The sequence below is a fragment of the Sturnira hondurensis genome, unplaced genomic scaffold (genome assembly GCF_014824575.4).
Source record: "Sturnira hondurensis isolate 20B ecotype Veracruz unplaced genomic scaffold, ASM1482457v3 Scaffold0009719, whole genome shotgun sequence".
NCBI classification, from domain to species: Eukaryota; Metazoa; Chordata; class Mammalia; order Chiroptera; family Phyllostomidae; genus Sturnira; species Sturnira hondurensis.
Genome location: NW_028082350.1, coordinates 16,602,340 through 16,624,759, shown reverse-complemented (window position 1 = coordinate 16,624,759; position 22,420 = coordinate 16,602,340). Strand labels below are relative to the sequence as shown.

Genomic DNA, 22,420 nt, shown 5'->3' with positions numbered 1-22,420 from the left:
CTGGGGCCGGCGCCCATGAGGAGACCCTGAACTGCAGTTGGCAAATGGCTGGAACTGAGCGCTGACAACACCCCCAGCCACGGGGAGGCCCTGCATTCACTGTCAAAGTTACCTTCAGAAACCTGACCGGGTTTCCACAGCTGGTACTCGAGGAAAACCCTCCAGGGCTTCCAGTGGAGAGAAGGGAAAGGAACCCCAAGAAATGTGTTCTTTCTGAAAAGGACCATCCTCAGGAGCAACCAGATGGCCAGGCCTCACCGCTGAGGTCCCATCGTCAGAGCCTCGCTGACCTGGGCAGGGAGACAGCCAGCCTCAGCCAGCCACAGCTGGCTTCTCCAGCCTACAGGGCTCAGACGGCCGAGGCAGCTCGGAAGTTCACGTCCTCAGGTGCAGAGACACTAAAAGACGGAGCCCGCTCGCAGGACCAACAAGTGGTCCTTGCTAAAGACCACATTTCTAAATACCTCGTAGCAGCAGCTCCTTTCCCAGGTACTTCATGTCCACCAAGAAAACAATTACCAGGCATCACAACAGGCAAAGACTGCCCTCTAAAAAGGCAAATCAAGAGTAAGATCCAGAGACGGCATGGATGTCAGAATGAGCAGACTTGGAATTTAAGACAACTGTAATTAATGTGCTAAGAGTCGGATGGATAAAACAGATAGCATGAAAGAACAAATGAGCAATGGAGCAGAGAGATGGAAATCCTAATAAAAAAAGCAAAAAGAAGTGCCAACAATAAAGAGCAAGGTAACAGACATGAACAATGTTTTTTGACGGGCTGATGAGTGCACTGAACACAACTTGGGGAAAAATTTCTGAGCTAGAGAATATACTAACAGAATCCTCAAAAGCCCAAAACCAAAAAGAACAACGACTGAAGAAAAAGAACAGAATACAAAGAGTGTGGAACAACTGCAATCCCAAGCGCACAATGGAAACGCCGGAGAAAGGCAGGAAGGAACGGAAGTGCTGGAACAGAAGAGACGACAAACGTCCCCCCGAGTTAATGTCAGAATATGAACCACAAATCCAGAAAAGTCAGAGGACACCAAGCATGATACTTTTTTTAAAAAAGAAAAACAAAACAAAAAACTACACCTATATGCTATCATTTTCAAATTACAGAAAATCAAAGGTAAAGAACAATTCCTGAAAGAAATCAGAAGAAAAAAACACCTTATATACAGCAAAAATAAGAATGACATCCACTTTCTCCTCAGAAACCATTCAAGAACAGAATGGAGTGAAACATTTAAAGCTTTCATGGGGAAAAAAACACCACTCTCAACTTCTATATACCCTGCAAAATTGTTCTTCAAAAGTGAAAGAGAAATAAAGACTCTCCAACAAATAAAAACAAAGGAATTTATTTCCAGAACTATCTTGTTGAAAAATGTTAACAGACATTCTTTAAAGAGAAGAAAAACAATATGTCAGAAAGTTGGATCTACATAAATAAAAGTAGAACACTGAAGAAAAAATAAAAACTTTTATTTTTTAATCTGAAGTAATCTAACAGGTAACTGTTCACAATAGTAACACACGTTCATATGCTTACGTATGCTTATACATGTAAAATGAGACACAGCAAAGACACCAGGGACAAAATACAGAAACGAAAATTATTTTATTATGGTGAAGTACTCCAACTACTCATGAAGTGGTACAGTGATATTTGATAGCAGACTTGAATTAGCTACAAACCTTACGGCAACCACTAAAAAAGTAAAAATACTAACCATAATAGCCCTGATCAGTGGGGCTGAGTCAGTTGGGTACTGTCCTGCAAAGCAGAGAGTTGCAGGTTCGATTCCCCAGCCAGGGCACGTGCCTGGGTTGTGTGTTTGGTGCCTGGTCAGTACAAGAGGCAATCGATTAATACGTCTCTCTCACATCGATATTCCTCTCCCTTTCTTTCTCCCTCCCTTCCTCTCTCTAAAAATAAATAATACCTTCTTAAAAAATCAAGCATAACTGATATGCTAAAAAATAAGAAAAACTGAAATACATAAAATGCTCAATTTAAATCACAACAAGCAGAAAAATAGCACAATACAAAACCAGAAACAAAGACTAACAGATAGATAACAATTACAAATATAATAACTATTAATCCAATTATATCAGTCATCAGTTTGAAGGTCAACGTCTAAATACACCAATTGACAGACAGAAGCAGAGTGAGCCCCAGACCAGCAATGCGATCTCTAAGAAACCCACTCTAATACAGTCACACACGGGTGACATTAAGAGGACAGAGAGGCGGAGGCCATGGCGACAGGAGTCAGGAGAGCAGGAGCATCTGTCCTGCTCCCAGACGGCGCGGGCTCCAAATCAAGGAAGGTTAACAGAGACCACGAAGAGCGCCGCGTAACTACAGAAGGGTCCATTTTCCAAAAAGACAGAATTCTTAAGGTGCCATTCTAAACGAAGAACATCAAACTAGATGATGCAGAACCGCTATCGACACCTGTGAGGAGAGATGGTCCGCTGCAGGAGCCAGAGACCCCCAACGCCCCCTCTAAGAAATGGACAGACAGATCGGGCAGAAAGTCAGGGCCCAGCGGAACTGCACACCAGCAGCGAGCCCCTGGGGTTCACGGTCATCTGCACACCACTCCGTCCAGCATCAGCAACGCCCGCCTCCCCTCAAGCCCAGAGGAGACACTCACTGAGACAGGCCATGTGCTTGGTCGCAAACCAAAACTTACACATCTAAAACAGAGCCACCATACAATATCTACTCCCAAATCACAATGGAACTAACTAAAAATAACAGAAAGATAACTGGGAAGCCCGGTAATATGTAGAGATTAAACAGCACACTTCTAAATAAACATTGGTCAAAAAAATCTTGAGCTATTAAAAATGCTTTGAATAAAACAAAAATGAAACCACAACTTACCAAATGTGTAGAATGAAATTAAAGCAATGCATATAGAGAAATTTAAAACACCAAATGCTGTGCTATGATATTGATTTCTGACATAATACGAGGGCTCTTCCCAGTTTCTGGCACAGAGCTCCGCAAGTCCTTGAAACTCTCCAAGTGATGAGAGTGATGAAGCTGTCTGAGTGATGTTCCAGTGTGAAAGAACTGAACCAGCACAGAAAAAATGAATCTGGAAATAGACCTTTAACAAAAATTTACTTAAAATGGATCACAGACCCAAACTTAAAACACAGCAACATATGAGAAAACCTTTGACTTTGGAGATGTTGATGACTTTGTAGACAAAATACCAAAGCCACAATCCACAAAATACTGATGAGCTAGACTTCATTAAAATGCAATGGTTGTGGTCTGAGAAAGACAGTACAGCAAGAGGCTTAAACGACAAGCCACACACTGGGAGGATAGATTTGCAAAAGATACATCTATCTGATAAAGGGCTGTTATCTAAAATATACAAAGAATTCTTAAAGTTCAACAACGGGAGAATAAGCTACCCAATTTGGAAATGTGCCAGAAACCTTAACAAATATCTCACCAAAGAAGATACACCGTTGACAAAAAGGATACAAAAAGATACTTTAAGTGATTATTGATGTAGGTATCCATGTAGGTTCACCCCTGGTTAACAAGTATGGTTCTGCTGAGTGATGCTGGTGATTATTGATGTAGGTATCCATGTAGGTTCACCCCTGGTTAACAAGTATGGTTCTGCTGAGTGATGCTGATAATGGGGGATGGTATACATGTGGGGAGAGAGATCCCTGTAAAATTTTATTGTAAACACAAAACTGCTGTAAAAATAAAGTCTGTTAAAAATAAAAGTAACTTTAAAAGTAAAAAGAAGATAAAACAAGAAAACTGCAGATGAGGAGCAGACTGAGTTTTTACTAGGGCATTCTGACCTGAGATACTTCCCACCCGTTTGGGTACGTAAGCCTAAACAGAAGGCAGCTGGCAGAAAAGCTGAGGGAGTGGCCATCCTACGTAACAAGACCACGAACCCAGAGACAGATGAAAATCAAAGCTCATATATATAGTCGCAGCTACACTCACTGCGATCTGCCAACGACGCCCTGCTCCTCCCTCCCGCCCACGCCCCTCCCCGCACACCCAGCCGCCACCTCCAAGCCCGAGTGCCTGGGAGAGCCTCAAACGTGTCCCACCCACACTTCCACTCAAACGTCCTAGGCTCCTGGGGTTGGGTTGTGAACGTTCAGGCAAATGCCAATATTCTTTGTAAAAACAAGTAACACTGTCTTTAGTTTTAGACTGTATGACTATTATAAAATTAAAGTAATAGAGCAATTTACCTTTTTATTTTCAAAAGAAATACAAAAACATAGAAAAACTAAAAGGAATATTACTTCATGGATAAAGTAACAATATTTTATGTAACAGAAATGATCGAAATATTGAAGGATAACGTGGATACGTAAAAAGTAGAGGGAAATGAAAGCAACACATTAAAGATTACAAGTTGTAAACAAAAGAGCACAAAGTAATACAGCATCAAAGTGGATTGTAATCAATTTAAAGAAAACTTTTTATGGAAGAAGTATTGTAAAAAAGCAACTACTTAATATGAAAAGCTCTTTAAATTATAGATATACTATGAACTTCATTATTAGATACCTTCTGTGCAGACTTCTTGGAGTAAAAAAGTCTTGCCTGACAAAAAAGAGAAAACAATTTGAACATTACATTAAAATTTCTCTGTTTCAGGCAGAAAACTTAATGTACTTCATTTTTTACTCCTTACAAACTAATCTGCACAGCGAGCCCATCCAAGTTCCATTTTGCTCTCGTGAAATCTCACTACACACTGTCACTCGTTTCTCCCTCTAATAACAGGTAGCGTCACGTGTACCTGAAGGTACTCTTTGTGTCTGTTTCAGTCAAAGAGCACCTTCATTACTAACTTAGTAATCTTCCCCCAAAAGGCTAAGTAGCAAACATGCCTGTTAAAAAGTGACACATACACTTCTGAAAAATATTTTAAAAATGAAAGCACTATGATTTGATAGGTATCCATTCAAAAATAGTGGACTGCCTTTGGAAACGGAAACAGCAACTGTCTTCCCTACACGTGACTGACACCCCCACCAGACAGACCATCACCACAGCAAGCGCGGGCCCACTTCCTCGGGGACTGGAGAACAGCCACGCCTCCCCTTTATGCCAGGTGGGCCAAAGTCATGAAACAAAAATTTGACATTTGATGTATATAACAGGCACTTTTCCTTGAACCAAAATTCAGGAAACATGGTCAGACAAAAGATTATGTCCCTTAGAAGTATAAGAAGAAATCCATGAGAAAGTTAGACACTGAGGTGTAGAAATTTGGGGTGATTTTTTGATTTATGTATGATTAGTGCTAATCAGGACTTTACAATGAGAGTTTTCATTATTAAGGGGGCAGCTTAATTATTTAGGAGGTTATAAAATTCAAGATAATTACTCTAACAACTTTTGGTTAGCAAGATAGTTTTAGGAAAAAACCTTAATTCAAGTTGACTAACCAAATTAATGAGTTATTAATATTCATATTACAAGAGTATTCTTAATGATAGAACCATTGAGATCAATGTATTATCGGATTCTCTAAATTTTTTATATCATGTATTCTGTTGGGCAGTCTTATCAAACCACCTATTATCATAATTTTAAAAAAACTTTTCTGAGAAAAACATCTCTATACTCCCAAGAATTTATTTAATTGCCACTTGAAATTCAGTTTTGGTGTATATAATTTATCAGCATTCAAGCAAATTCTGGTTGGCAATACAAAACTATGTCCCATCAATGAACTAGCGACTCTTCCTGAGAAAAGACAGGAAGCTCCTGTAATGCCCACTATGCCAGACACCACGATACTTCCCACACTCTACCTGCTGTCACCCAGGCCCAGACCGGTCACATGCATGCGGAACGGAACCCCACAGAGGGCAGCACCCAGGCTCGAGGCCCCCACCCACTCGCACTCCCCTCCCACCTCCCCAGAAGAGGACCAGTGAAGACCACACAAGGACACGGGGACCTGCCCATGGCGAGACGGGGGCGACCACCTCGTGCCGTCCGGGACCCCCGCCCCCAGGGTCAGACCACACACATCAGAAGGTCGGCCTGAGTCATACGTGCCTGGCACCCCAAGAACACCTGCTGCCTACACCTCAGGCCTCTAAGGAGAACTACTCTTTTCTCGTGCTTTTAATTGTTGAAGGCACCAAAGCCCATTTATACCTTGTGCCAGAAACATGTTTTTTCAAAGCAAATTCATCTTAAGTCACAAAATGAGGAAGATTTATTGTTTTGTATCACCCCTAGAATTTGATAACAAATGTTCTTAAAAAGAAGGGGTAGGCCAAAGTTAAGAAGAATAACTTGTTTGCATTAATGTATATGACCATCTAAATCAAAGGGAAATTATATTTCTAATTTACTGAGTCACGCTCAGACACAAACACAAAACACTGACCACTTCGAGACTGGAGTTATGCCTCCTGACATGAGTCATTAACCCCTGGCTCCCTCTTGCGTTTACTGTCAACGTCCACTGGCCTGGGAGAGGCCGCCGGCCCCGTGCAACGCGCACCAGCCCCGAGGATCGGTGGAACAGCCACGCAGCTGAGCGCACTCAGCAGAATCCCCATGGCAGGATGAAACCACTGCAGTAACGACATGGCCTCATTTACTTATCCAGAATCAGATCACATCGAAAATACTGGATGCACTGCCACATGCTTGTTAAATCAGTTCAATAGTGCCTAGCTACTCTTCTGGCGCTTAATTTTCCATGCCACGATTAAGGGTAACTACATGTTATTAAAAGAAGAGGCTACAGAAAATAGTATTCTTAAAAGAGATTTAGAGTAAGGGGATAGCTATACAACATCAAAAAACAGCTTTAAAAAACCATCTTAAATTCGTCAAAGCTTGGTGTGACTTCACGTGGTTTGTTTGACATTGTTCAAAACTTGAGCTAACAAATTCCTCACTTTTAAGCCACTCTACCTAAAAATGGATAGGATAGTTCAAAATCAGTTTTTATCACTACAACTAAACTTTAAAATAGAAAATCCTACTTAACTGATTCTCAAATGTAAGTACCTTCATTGGTAAAAGAAGTTCAAATGGAAGGGAAGCTGGCTGCTATGGTAACAACCAACTCTTGCAATAGGGATATTCAATATTTGAACACTACGGAACACGGCAGTGTGGGAGAGAACCCTGTGCGTTTCCGAACTCACAGTCAGACACAAACAGAGCCTGCAGGCCCTGAGAGCCGAGGGGACTGAGCTACGAGTTCCACCCCACTGAGTCCAGATAATCCAGGGAGCTACTGCGGTCTCCACTTCACAGTGGTGGGAACGAGAGCCCAGAGCAGGAACCATGCACGCGGAGCTGCACTGACAATGAAGAGTAAACCTGGGATTTGGACCCACGTCCGGCACACCCAGCACAGCTACAGTGCATGGTATGGCACACGTACACTACAGTGCACGGCCTTCACGACAAAACGAGCCACCAAAGTTCTCTCACGCAAAGAAAGCCTACTTTTAAAGGATCCAGAAAACACGATGATCCTTTCAATAAATTATTTTAATGCTAAGACCCCCACATGGAGTAAAACTCATCAAAGTTTATAGCAATGGTACTGTAGTGCCAACAAAGGTTACATCTTACAGGAACAGTAAAAAATTTCATACAAAGAGACAACTGAGTAGAAGAAACTACATGGAACCTAAAATGTGTTAGCTTGAAACACAGACGGCAGAGACAATTAACTTATTTTAGAGCTTAGCTCAATTTCTTCAAAAAATAATAAAAAATTAGATTACTTGTAGATTATATGTAATTTTTGGCACATATTTCTTAGGCAAACAGATTTTCAAAAAAAGAGTACAGTGAATTTTCTTGGAAGATATAAAAACTTCAAACAGACTCTCATCCCTCTATAACAATTTCATGCAACTGAAACAAACAAGACACAGCCTATTTGAGGTCTCAGTCATCGACACAAATTTATGATATGCCCAGAAAACAGGAAGTTCTGGCCATCCTTGCCCTAGCCTATAGTGTCCTTCGGAGAGAGGGGAACTCCCATTCAACAGCTTGCCTGTAACATTTTAAAAACCGAAAGACCACATCACTGAGGCCCACACTTGTGTATAATGTTCACCACCAAAAACCTCCCGACCGAAGACTGTATTGCTGACACCCACAACTGTCTACAAAGTGGTGAACCTGAGACAGCCAGGACTCTGACCCGATTATACGAAAGCTGTACATAAGAATTCAAAATGGCGCCCAGCTGAGCCCCAGGGGAGACTGGAATGGGCAGGAGTCACCGTCAGAGGGGAGAGGGGTCCCTTTCTTCCCTCTGTTCTCTTCTGGCCACACACTAAGAACATACATGTCACTGGGAAAGTTGAAGTTATTTATCACAGAGAAAAATTAAAATGAATGATATACAAGAACTCAAATCAAAATGAAAATCAGAATGCTGAACTGTTACACTGTCTTTTAATCTTCATGATAAAATAAATACAATTTAAATATCAAAATATAATATAAACATTAAAATGAGTTTTAAAAGACAGGCAATGAAAAATAAGCATGTGTCTTGGATGAATGGACCAGATAACCTGTTAAATATAATTTTAGCACTAAATTTTATAAGAACTATTCATAAAGCTATAAATTACTATGGATGATTTCAGTTGTAACATTTCAAACTGTATCATCTAATTTTTCTTTCTTAAAGCAAAAAGTTCCAGTTCAAATTAAAATAATTATGGACGTAACATTTAAATTACACATGGATTCTTCTGCTGGCTGCTCCGTCTCCAACTTCTTTTCACAGTGCTTACTAGGCTGTTCATCACTGATCATGATGTGTACTGGGTCACTCAGATGACAAAGACACAATGTTTTTTATTTAAATCCAGAACTGGAATCTGAAGTTTCCTTTTTGAAACAGGCTGGCCTGCCTCCCCATGCAAGTATTTAAGACCTCATAGCAACTGGGCCTGACCCAGGTCCCACTTCACCTCCAAACGCCGGCCTCCCTGCTACACTGACATGGGAGAAAGCCTGACCCCACGGTGGGCGCTGAATTTTATAAAGGTGCCAGGTCACAGCTACATTCACGCTTGTACTTGACATGCACACGGCCCCAACACAGGGACAAGATAACAGTAATCACACAACAGAAGTGTGTTAATAGCTCATTTAAACAGACATGAGAAAATCATGTTACACTTCAATGCACTTCACATTTTCCCATCTTCGCCTCAACCATTTGTTTCTCATCAACGCAAATGTGAAGGTTTCGTGTGTGTACATATTAATGCAGCCTTCTGATATTGATGCTGAAGTAGAAATTACTGTTTACCTATAAAACTTTCCTTTAAACTCTCTAAACATAGCAATGTACACAAACTAGCTGTTAAAACTGACACGTAACTTCTTACATATGATTCTAAGATACAAGATTAAATGAGCTTGATATGATATTTTTTAACGAAAAGGAGGTAAGCTACAAGTATCGAAATCAACCTGATTAGAAGAAACTGAACTTTTTAAAGACACAGACACACTGCTGGTTAGATACGGGCTCTCCAACATGCGTTGCATGCAAAGAGCAGTGAATCCCAACCAATGCTGCGCTAGTCTTACAACAACAGCATTGCAGACACCACAGTATTTAAGACACAAGTCACGTAACTGCTATTAAGTCTCACTCTTCAGAGTGAACTGCACCCCAGCAGCCCTCCTGACCCCAACAGGGCTTCACGAACCCCCAAACCAGGGGCAGGTGAGAAGGGTGAGGCCGGGGCTGCCTCCTTCTCAGCCACACGCTATGGCCACTGCGCTGCGTCTGGCGAGAACTTTCTGTGTGTTACGAAGGCGGCCACACCTTGACAGTTGTAAGGACCTCGGTGCCAGGTTATGTTTACATTGTATAAATGTGTATCTGCCTTACCCCCAAAGAGACTTTTATTAGAACTTTAAGAATGAAAGCCCAAACTATAATTCATTTGTACAACGCCAAGTATACCACGTGTAATCAAAGTGTGCAGAAATGCAGGAAGTTACGCGTTCAGAGGAAACTTACCAGACAGTTGTTTCCACTTGACTGTCATTGAGCTGCCGATTGTCCAGTTGGGCAAAAAGTGGGAAAAGCACTTGAATCCCTCCAATTGAATGAATTGCACTATGGATTGAATGTGTTACTATAGCTTTCACATCCTATGTTGAAAAACAAAAACGTTGATTACATTTCTGAAATATATTATCACTATTTCCTGTTGCACATAACTTTGTAAGAGAATCAAGTAACAGTATACATTTTATAAACCTGTGATTATTCAATTTTTGATACGTAAAATAAAAATTTGAAATCTTAGATATTTACACTGAAAATGTAAGCTATAAATCAAGAGATATTTTATAGAAAGAAACACTATCGATGGGTTTACAGATACTCGGGTAATTTTACGTTAGTGAACTACATATACAACTGTTCTTAAACCAAAGTCTATTTTTATATTAACTACTACCTGTCCAGCTAATCAAGCGATTTTATTTCAAAGGCTAGATAGAGAACATGAAAAATATCTGACCAGCTAATCAAGCGATTTTATTTCAAAGGCTAGATAGAGAACATGAAAAATATCTGATGGGTATCTCGCTACAGAAACAAGTCTGAGGAAAGCACCCGAAAGGAGAGAAGGCAAAAAAGTCATTCAAGGAACTAGAAACCCACAAAGACAGACCAGTAGCAGCCGCAGACTCAGAGGTGAGCACTGCCCCGTCTATGAAGTGAAGATGCCACGAACAAGGGGGGGGACCACGGAACCCGAGTGGGGCCCCACCTGGAGCATGAGGGCGTGTGGGGAGTGCACAAAAATGGACGCATTCTCCTTGGGTGAGGACTCCAGGCAGAGCTGCGCGTCCGTGGCCTTGGCGTTGTATGTGAACGCGATGCTGCTGGCAAGCTTCCCATCATACAGAACCTGCTTGTGATGCTCGGCCAGATGAATATCACTCTCAGATTTAAACTTGAAGGTGCTCTGGAAAAATAAAACTAAGTTAGACTCTCATTTTAACAATCACACAATAAGACTCTAAAGTTTTTGAAGAAGAGAAGCATATAAGATAAAAACTTTGTTGTGACCCTTCCAGACCTTGATAATTAGTGGCATTATAGTATTTAGTTATTCTCACTTCAGTTCTATGAGTCAGATTTTACTATGCCGATAAACACACAGAGCTTTATTTTCTCTTACTGCCTTTGACTCTTTATGAAAGGTTTTATTAGGAAAAATATAAGGTAAATGTAAAATGAATTTCACTTTAATACTCCCTAACATAAATTTTTCTTTCCAATACGTTCAAAACTGTACACACACACCCATATACGGTGCCTGGCACATGAAAAAACTATCACTGAGTATGAAAAATGTTTTAATGCAAAAATATTTCTCTTTATTATAAAAAGAACATCGATATACTGAATACCACTGCTACTCCACAAAAGTATCATAACAGCCATGTTAATCCAAAATAAGAAGTTCATTAAAACACATTACCAATTTATTTTTATTTTTATTTATTTTTAAATATATTTTATTGATTATACCATTACAGTTGTTCTATTCCCCCCCCTTCATTCCCCTCCACCCGCACACTCCCTCCCCCACCATTCTCCCCCCCTTAGTTTATAACCACGTGTCTCAAGTTCTTTAGATTCTCTATTTCCCCCACTATTCTCGCCCTCCCCCTTATCTATTTTCTACCTACCATCTATGCTATTTTCTGTGCCTTCTCCCCTCTTCTCCTCCTCCCACTCCCCTGTTGCTAACCCTCCATGTGTTCTTCATTTCTATGGTTCCGCTCCTGATCTAGCTGTCCTCTTGGTTTGCTTTTGTTTTAGGTGTGGTTGTTAATAACTGTGTGTTTGCTGTCCTTTCACTGTTAATATTTTCCATCATCTCTTTCTTATATAAGTCCCTTTAGCATTTCATATAATAAGGGCTTGGTGATGATGAACTCCTTGAACTTGACCTTATCTGAGAAGCACTTTATCTGTCCTTCCATTCTAAATGAAAGTTTTGCTGGATAAAGCAATCTTGGCTGTAGGTCTTTGGATTTCATGACTTGGAATACTTCTTTCCAGCCCCTTCTTGCCTGTAAGGTCTCTTTTGAGAAATCCGCTGACAGTCTGATGGGTACTCCTTTGTAGGTGACTGTCCCCTTATCCCTTGCTGCTTCTAGGATTCTCTCCTTCATTTTGGTCTTGGCTAATGTAATTATGATGTGCCTTGGTGTGTTCCTTCTTGGGTCCAAATTCTTTGGGACTCTCTGAGCTTCCTGGATTTCCTGGAAGTCTATTTCCTTTGCCAGACTGGGGAAGTTCTCCTTTATTATTTGTTCAAATATGTTTTCCACTCGTGGCTGTTTCTTTCCCCCTTCTGGTACCCCTATAATCCGGATGTTGGAACGTTTAAAGATGTCTTGGAGGTTCCTAAGCCTCTCCTCATTTGTTTGAATTCTCATTTCTTCATTCCTTTCTGGTGGGATGTTTTGTTCTTCCTTCTGGTCCATTCCATTGATTTGAGTCCCAATTTCCTTTCCATCACTATTGGTTTCCTGTGCATCTCCCTTCATTTCAATTAGTTTAGCCTTCATATGTTCCTCTAATTTGTGACTATGTTCCTCTAATTTGTGACTATAATCTACCAGTTCTGCGAGCATCCTGATAAATAGTGTCTTAAATTGGGCTTCTGAGAGGCTGGCAATTTCTCGGTCGCTTAGAGTTATTGGCTCTGGGACTTTCAGTTCTTCTTGCACCATCTTTTGGGCTGTTCGTGCCTGTTCCGTAGCAGGATCAGAGCCCCAAAGTGTTCACTAGAACAGGGCAACTAAGTCGCTGGGTTGTGATGTTGTAGGTGGGGGCGGGGTCAAAGAGGGACAATGGCTTCCCGTCTGCCGCCTGCCGCCGTGGCCCCGGCGCCTCAGCCACCACCGTCACCAGGCCCACGCGTTTCGTTCCACTGCACGCAAGTGTGCCACCACCGTCAGCCCTCCACCACTGGGTTCACCCCCTGGGGCCTGTGTGGTCCGTGTCACTGTGCGCGAACGTGCGACCGTGGTCAGTCTGTCCCACACCCCGACTGGTTCCGGGCTGCCTGCGCGTCTAGGTCGAGGGACCTGTCCTGCCCGACCCTGCTCCGCTGCTGGCTCTGCCTCTCTTACCGTCCCGTTGAACGGTTCGTAGTTGTTGGACTTCCGTATAATTCCGTTTTCTGGTCTTTGGGTGTGTCCTAGTTCTCCAAACCTTTGTTGTGTTCAAACTTGGTTGTGGGAGAAGGCAGTGTTTCCACCTGTGCCTCCATCTTGGCGGAAGTCCCACATTACCAATTTAAATAAAAGAAGTAAAAACATACCAGCTATAATGAGAAAGGAATGGTTAGGAATGGCTAGGATTTGCCTGCAGACATATGATATCCGTATTATAATTTTCAAACGATGATGATACAAACCAAGCGTCAGGGACCTAAAGAGCCAGGGGGAAGGGCCAGGACAGCAGGCCCAGCCCCTGGTCCCAGAGTCAGTGTTAACGACTGACAGTGAAGTTGGCTGGGCCGCAGTCCAGGGTCTGCCACTGACCATCTCTTGACCCGTAACTTAAGGTCCAAAAACAATGCAACTGATGCAGCTCCAACTTAAGGAAACCAACTATTCCAAACTGGCGCTGCTACAGGAGGCAAACAGACGTGCGTGTAAGTGAAGGGGGTCAGGGGGGGACTTCTTCAAACTGGAGAGGGCACGGCATGTCTTGTCCACGGCTGACCCTACTACTCAGCTCAGCTCAGTTCCCATGTTGCCGGTTCCCCCAGATTTTCAAGATAAACCTAACACCAGGACTTTTATATAAAGCTACCTCACTAATAAATTAATCTAAACATTCCAAAACACTGTGCAGACCAGACATGTCAGGCCAGGTGTAAACAGTTCTCTCCTTGTGGACTAGTATCTGGAGGGCCTAACTTGCACCGGGCTGCAAACCACTGATTACAGGTGTCTGCCAAGCCGGACAAGAGCGGTGCGGACCGTCCCAGTGTCTGCCTGTCTGCAGCTGTGGACAGCACTGGTCTCTGAAATGAGAGAGTGTTCACATGGGCTAACATTACAATCCAGCTAAGGGAAGGGCAGTTCTCCACATCAGACAGTTTGCTCTCTCAACTGGATGCAGAATGTTCTCGCACCTCACAATTTCAAACTTCAACCTTTTCTGACTCACTGCTTCACACTTCCCATGCTAGAGGTTAACAACCGGGTTTGATACGTGTTCTAGTCTAAAATACTCTCTCTTAGTCCCTCACACACTAAAGAAGTGGTGACAATCACAGCAATTAATAAATCCTGTTATTAGACAACAATGAATAATTTAGGCTTCGTGTGTGCTTTAAAGAAAATTTCAGCCAGCTGCTACATCCTCCACACCTGGGCGAGCCCGCCACAGCCCCCACCCCTCCCCGCAGGCAGGGACCACGCGTGCTGACCCACAGCACCGCGCACCTGAGCCTGGGAGTGGGCCGCCTCCACCCCTCTCCAGTCATCGTACAGCCGGGCCTGCCTGCCTTCCCTTCACTCTCTACATTTCTAGAAAAAAGACTTTTTTATTTCAAAAATTTCAAATACCTTTATTTCAAATACCTTTCTTGATCATAACTGTACTTTTACTATTTAAAAATTGAGAAAACACACATGCACCCATAAATTTAGTCAACTCCTATTAACAAGGAATCTTTGAAATGATGGCCACTTTGAAAACTTCATACTTTTTCATGTAATGACCCGAATTTAAAGACATTTCCTTTTAAAAGTTCTGACTTTGACAGAGGTGCCCTGCACCTACATCAGGGTGCTTGGAACACATTCTGTGCTACACACTGCCTGCGCACAGAACACAGTGACACGGGGTGGGGGCACTCACTGTCACTGCTGACAGAGAGGAATGTGAGGAGGAAGAAGAACACGAGGGAGAAAGCGCCACGTGAGAAATGGCTGAGCCTGCAAAGCGGCTCAGGAGGACGTCTGCCTGCGTGACTGACTGTGTCTTGCCCCAGCCCCTCTCTGCAGTCAAGAAGGACCACCGCTTCTCAAATTTCCCTACGGCAACCGTGCTGGACTCAAGGTTTGCTATCTACGTTCACTTGACTTTCTTTTCTTTTTAAAGATTTTATTTATCCGTAGAGAGAGGAGAAGGGATGCACAAAGGGTGAGAAACATCAATCAGTTGCCTCTCACACATGCCTCAACCAGGGACGAACCCACCACCTGGGCCTGTGCCCTGAACAGGCATCAAACCAGAGAACTTCCACTTTGCAGGACGATGCCCAACCCACTGAGCCACACCAGCCAGAACTATGTACCTGATTTCCTAACTTTACTTATACTGTGCTTGTCTGACATTCTGTTCATGCTTGAGGGAAGCCACTTCCCATGGTTTATACAACAAGGTGAAGCAGCAGCAGGTGAGAGTGACCCGCCACTGTCATGGACACGTCCCCCCACACAGCACTGGGGGTGGGCCTTGGGCCCAGCTGCACCAAGAGGCCCACGGACAAGCAAGCGCCTGCACGAGCCTGGACAAGCTGCTGGGGGCGGTAAAACTAAGGGCGCGATGCAGAAAAAAGATGGTGGCAGGTACTCGCACCTTGACATACAAATGACGGCAACACTGTCATTCAATTTCTGATTTATCAAAATCACTGGAATAGAAATACATTTTCAGAAGAGCAGAGTCAAACTGTCACTTCTATGTCTGACATGGAACACAAAAATATAAACAGAAATACTAATGCAAAAATACAAAGATGAAATGTTTTTAATGTTAGTAGCCCTTTTCCTTTACACAATCTTCACACTAGTTATCCAAACATCAGACGTAAAGAACTCCCGGCTCTTCCACGTAGGACATGCACTTCTTCAGCAGTGTGAACACCTTCACGTGCACTGTGTAATTCTTTTTCATCTCCCAACAGTTTGGCATCTCACCATTCCCAATGCGACTTTAATAAAACTCATGTATTTCCTAGCCAGGTGTTCTGCACGTTAAAAAATAATTTGTATATATGAATGCAATGTCTTACCTAAATAAGTTTTCATTTTAAAAGTTAAAAAGCAGGAAGCATATGATAAGTCATATTAAGGAACTGGCTTTGAGCAATTAGGGTCCTCACTCTACACCCACTGCCTTGGCCACTGCAAAGGACAAGCAAAAGCAGAGGCTGAGACTGAGTAATTTCAGGCACATGTAATATTTTATACCATTTTCCTTCTAAACCGTTATTCTTTCCAAGTTCCCTCTAATTTGGAAAAAAGTCATTGCATTTGTTCATTATTTTATATATTTCAAAATCTGAGATTTCAAATACCACATTAAACATCTGGTATTTCAAATACCACAAAACCATAGTTTTATAAAATTGAATACTTTGAAATTTTATCAAGAAAAACCATGGCTTCTACACTAGAAAACATATTAAAAAAAATAGTTCATGAAAGGTAAATGCTAAAAAAAGCACCTTTGAAACAAAATAAATATTAAAGCTGAGTTCCAACATACAGAAACGGCTTTCAAACCCCACCAAGGACTATCGCTACATGTTACATCAGCCTCCACACAGAATCACAGTAAGACAGCTCCCACTACCTTGTAGCCAGGTCCCAACTGATGGATGGCGAATATCTGGGCGGGGTTGAGGGCTTCACTGAACACGTACACAGCGCCCAGTTGCCCACAGAAAACTCTGTTTGCGTCAGCAGTTTCAGAAGATCCAAGAAAGCATTTGTCATAGCTCTGTTTTTAAAAAGCCACAAAAAATAAATGTGTTATTTTATAACGACCAAATACTTAAGGATGCCTTCCTTCACTATCATAACAATAATCACAGAAGAAAGTATCAGTTAAGACTTTATGGAGTACTCAAGTAGTAAAAACCAGCTAAAGATTTTGGGAAAAACAAATCTATTAAATATTTTATACATATGGGCAAGCTAACCATTTACTCAATAACCTCTTGACCACTTCCCAAACTTTATATGTAGTTAAAGGCAGAAAGGCTTATAGGCAATTTCTTTACAATGGTGAAACCACATTTGAAACTCTAGTGAATTATGATTAACTCTGTACAGAGACTCATCTGAATCAGAGAAGACAATGTATGGTTGCACTCAAGGCCACCACACACCGATGTTTCCTCCCTCTCTCTAAAAATAAATTAATAAGCCCTGGCTGGTATATCTCAGTGGATTGAGCGCGGGCCTGTGACTCAGACAATCGCGGTTCGATTCTCAGTCAGGGCACATGCCTGGGTTGCAGGCTGGTTTCCTGCAGGCCAACTCCCAGCAGGGGACGCACAAAAGGCAACCATACACTGATGTTTCTCTCCCTCTCTCCTTCCCTTCCCCTCTAAAGATAAATAAATAAAATCTTTTAAGAAACTAAATAAATAAATAAATAAAATTAATAAAGTGTTTTTTTTAAAAAAGTGGTCTGTGACGTTTCATGCTGGAGATTTTTCTGCAGTTGGGTGGAGCAGTTGAAGTTGACAGCGATCAAATCGAGACATAAATTGAGAACGATCAGCGTCATACCATGCAGGAGATAGCCAACATACTCAAAATATCCAAATTGATAAAGTTACTGGTGAAAATGAAAAATTATTCTTTTATGTTACAGAAAAAGAAAACATATAATCTGCCTTGGCTGCTATAGCTCAGTGGATTGAATGCCGGCCTATGAACCAAAGGGTTGCCAGTTCAATTCCCAGTCAGGACACATGCCTAGGCTGCCAGCCAGGTCTTTACATATATATAAAAACTTTTTGGCCAACGAGATATTTATTCATTCTGTTTAAGGTCTTCCTTGCAGATCCAAATAAAGTGGAATTCACATTTTTGAATGCCTGAGATTCTGGAGAGAACAGAATACTACCATGATGGTTTTGACCTCATACTTGGTAAGTTAGCCAAGCAATTTTCCTTTTTTGTACCACTAACCAGGTCCGGTAGCAAATTATATTACATGTAAGATCTGAATATTCAAGTAATAGAAAAAATTTTCAAAGTAAAACTACTAAATTTCTAACAAACTATTTCATTATTCAATTCATGTTATAAACGGTGCTATCTCATATGCTCAAATGCTTTAAAACATGGATCTTAAAAACACCTACATCATTTGTGTTGACATGCCAGGCCATGTCACCATAGGATACCAGCTGTCCATTCACATAACACCGGATCTCGCTGTTCCTCCATCGGTTGTAAATGTGGACAATGCTGATCATGTACCACTTAAAGGGAAAGAAATAAAGATGTCAACAGGTAATGTTTCATTTCCACTGTACAAAGAGCAACCCTAACATTCATAACACAGGGCAGGCATGCTTGGAGGAAGCAGCCGTCGCCCTCCACCACTTCCCTCCCCCTCCCTTTCCCCATTTATCAGATGAAAGGTGTAACACACAAGGAACAACCGGGACCGAGACAGAGCCAGAATCCCTTAAGTCTTGGTACATCTTCCTTAAAACACGAGCCAAAAACGGGAGGGATGCAATACTTGCTTTCATTCACTTAGTAACATTTACATTGTGCCGGGCACTGCAAATACCCAGATTTGAGAGGACCAACCACAGTCCCAACTCTTCTGAAATGTCTGGTACAATGAAGGAGACGTGTATCGGACACACACAGACAGAACTACAGGCCATGATGCTCGCTACAGGAGAGAGAGCGGTGCAGGTGGGAAAGAGTAACCGGACTCTACTTCAGACAGCATGATAGCATGGTCAAGAGAGACGGTGCCAAGGAACATTTTAACACTTAACACTAAATCCAGGAATGACTACATATTCTAAACTTAATGAATGTGTGAATATTCGTTAAGAATAAAAAAATGTCCCAGAGTCATCATTTTATGGTTACTAGGGTCAACAAAAAGCATTTTTCCTGTTTATTTTGATATGGGATAGTTTAAGTTCTATAATAGTTTGTGGATCTAAATCTCAGTTTCTTTAAATTTAAGAGTCTAAAGCAAAAAATATAAAAATATTCTCTAACATATAGAAAAACACAAATGATTCATAGATACTTGATCAAGTATACTTTCAGTGGTTAAAAGGGAAAAAATTAGTTTTCCTAAAAAAAACAACATATAAATACAAAGTACAGCCTTGTTCTCCAGATTACTTAAAAGCACCATTCAATTATTTCACATACACTGGCAAAGTCTGGAGCTTTAATAGGAATTCTCAACTACTGAAATACGTTACTTCAAGGTGTCCTACATACTCAACACAAACCCAATTTCATTTATTTTGACTTGGAATGTAAAAACCGAACTCACAGGAAACAGTAATACGGTAATACCACTGTTTCTCAACTACAAAAAATCATCAGGTCAAAGTACTCAACTCCTTTACATGTCTTTTTTTTAATTGTTTCATTCCAGGTAATCTTTAATGCTAAGTTTTTGCAAACTGAGTCTCTAAAGTTAGTCATTTAACAGATCGTGTTTCTAAATATTACAAACTTATCAAACAGATATAATTAAAAACTGAGCATCAAATAAATTTAGGAAAAATCTCATACAAGTTTACACATATATGAACCAAATTTTATCTACAGTGTCTCCATAGAGTTTGAAAATTTTCAACCAGAATGCAACACAGTAGATACAATCTTTACATTTTTAGTAAAATTTTTACTAATTAAAATGTCTAAATAGACTAGATATAAATGTCTATAAATACAAAGCAATCTTCTGCTACTGAAAGACATTTTAAGATAAATATTAGTAACTGTATTATTATCCTTATTGACATACCTAATGTAAAAAAAACACTCAGTCAACTAATATGTATTCAGTTCTTACTACTATGACCAGATAATTCAGTGTATTGGGCAAATTGAACTTTCAATTTATATGGACATAAATGAAGTTCCCAGTTTACAAGACCTATGACTTCTGGCAAATTATTTAGTCTCTCTGAACCTATTTCCACCTGTAATAAAGGGGATAATAATAATGCCTACTTTTTGTAATGACTGTAAATATTATACACAATGGACAATGTATTAAAACTATGGAGAACAGCTCCTAATACATAGTTGGAACCCCTAAGTCAGATACCATTAATTAAATTTTTATTTTTTATCTGCTTTCCTCATGACAAAAATGTTTCTGCTAAAATTGACACTATTTACTCCTCAGAGTCATTCACTCACTGAAAAATTTACTAGGAACCTACTTCCTGCCAAATACACACCAGATTGTGAGTGTATGAAGAAAGGTAACACACACACCCTCAAGGAGGTTTCAGTAAAGAAAGTAAACATGAAAACAATTATAAAACAACAGAGTACACTGAAAATATAGATATGGGAGCAAAAAAACTAATGACAAATTGAGTGTAGAAGGGAAAGAAAAGATAAAAGGAAAAGAAGGGATTAACAGAAGAATTCACTGAAACAGTAAATAAAACTTAAGACTAAACTGAAAGGACAATTAGCCCTGACCAGTGTGGCTCAGCCGGTTGTGTATCACCCTGCAAAGCAAAAGGTCAGCAGTTCAATTCCCAGGCAGGGCATGTGCCAGTGTTGTGGGTTTGGTCCCCAGTCAGGGTGCACATGAGAGGCAGCCTATCAATGTTTCTCCCCCCCTCTTTCTCCTTCTCTTCCCCTCTCTCTAAAAGTAGGTATTTAAAAAAGAAAAAAAACTTGATGGATGAATACCAATTACTAAGCAAAGGGCCAAAAAACCACTCCAGGCAAAGGTGTCTCAGTATGGTCCGTACAGCACAGACGCTAGACCAAATGCTTGCCAGTGCTTAGGTTTAGAGGGAAAAGAGACCAAGGCCTGATTCTGAAGAGACCTGTTGGACAGCTGTAGCAATCAGCCTTTGTTTTGGGCATTGTGTGGGATCACTGGAGAATTTTCAACAGGAAAGTGAAATGATTTTCTCTGTAGCTTAAGAAATAACTGGCAGAAGTGAGGAAGTGGGATGGGTAGACGAACACGCATGAAGGTAACCCTGACAACTGCAGAGAGGTTCGGGGAAAAGGACCACAAGGCGCTCCAGGAAGATGAGGCATCCCTTACTTACATGCAAGGGGGCAGGGCAGGGGGCTCAGTACCAGAACTTAGTGGAAGTGTTGACGGAAAAAAGGGGGGCCTAAGATAGTGTTCAATTTCTCACTTAAATGGGTGCCATTGTAACTCACAATAATTAATACAGTTAGCCAGTTAATTAGCCAGATAAACAGGACTGAAGTTACCAAGAAACAGTCTGGTTTTAGTCACAATTAATGTATGATAAAATTCAACAGATGAGCACGCACATGGTCTGCTGAGTGAAGCAGCGGCGGCCGCAGCCTCTTCTCCCCTGGAATCCTACAGACAGCACACGCCAGGGAACTGCCCAATCCTGAGAGCCCAGCTTTTGACTTGACATATATTTACATTTTCTACAAACACATATATCTGCTTTTTTATTGAGTTCACTGGGGTAACAACGGCTAACAAAATTACACAGGTTTCAGGTGCACAGTCTATAGGACACATCATCTGTGTATTAAACCGAGTGTGCACACCCCAAGCCAAGTCTCCTTCCACCACCACGACTCATCCCCCTTCACCCTCCTCTTACCGCCTCCACCCCCACCCCCTTTCCCTCTGTAATCGCTACGCTGTTGTCCTCGTCCACGAGTGTTTTTACTTGATCCCTTCACCTTTTCCACCCAGCCCCTCAACCACCACTGCCCCTGAGATCTGTCAGTCTCATCTCTGTTAATGAGTGTGTTTTCACTGTGTCAGTTTGTTCATGAGAATCCACATGAGCGAGATCACGTGGTGCGTCTCTCTCTCTCTGACTGGCTGACTTCACTTAGCACGATAACCTCCAGGTTCACCCATGCCGCGGCCAAGTAGAAACGTGCCTCCTTTGCACGGCCGAGTAATACTCCATCGTGCAGATGTACCACAGCTTGTGACCTGCCAGTCTCAACCAGACAAAATGGAAGTGAACTTGGAGACTATGTATGCAGACTCAGGTCTGTGCTTAGTTTAAGACCCAAAAGTGGATCTATAAAATAAGGACGCCACCAGGAATAACAATAAAAAACAGCCCCGTGTTAAGAATTCATAAGAAAAATATAACATGTTTATACAAATATCAATAGTAGCTAACATGTACTGAACACTTACTATATATCAAGTAATATGCTAACCATTTACGTCCATTTTCACAGGCCTAACATCTGGTAAGTAGAATAGCTAGGAAAGTAATATTCAATAGTTGTAATATAAAGGTTTCTTTTTTAAAAGGCCAGTTAAACTCCTTATTACAGAGAATAACAACTAAGCTAGTGCATCTTATGGAAAAC

At 41.3% G+C, this 22,420-nt stretch overlaps 1 protein-coding gene across 4 annotated transcripts in view; it reads right to left on the bottom strand.

The window, feature by feature from the left end:
• The window catches only part of NBEA (neurobeachin), a 465,797-nt gene that overhangs the window by 396,410 nt on the left and 46,967 nt on the right, over positions 1–22,420 (bottom strand). For all 4 annotated transcript variants that reach the window (XM_037057645.1, XM_037057647.1, XM_037057648.1 and 1 more), the window contains exons 7-10: positions 18,211–18,330; positions 16,686–16,832; positions 10,837–11,034; positions 10,077–10,210 (exon numbers count right to left, since the gene is read on the bottom strand). In XM_037057645.1, coding sequence (XP_036913540.1) covers positions 10,077–10,210; positions 10,837–11,034; positions 16,686–16,832; positions 18,211–18,330 — 599 coding nt within the window. The remainder of the gene's footprint in view (positions 1–10,076; positions 10,211–10,836; positions 11,035–16,685; positions 16,833–18,210; positions 18,331–22,420) is intronic.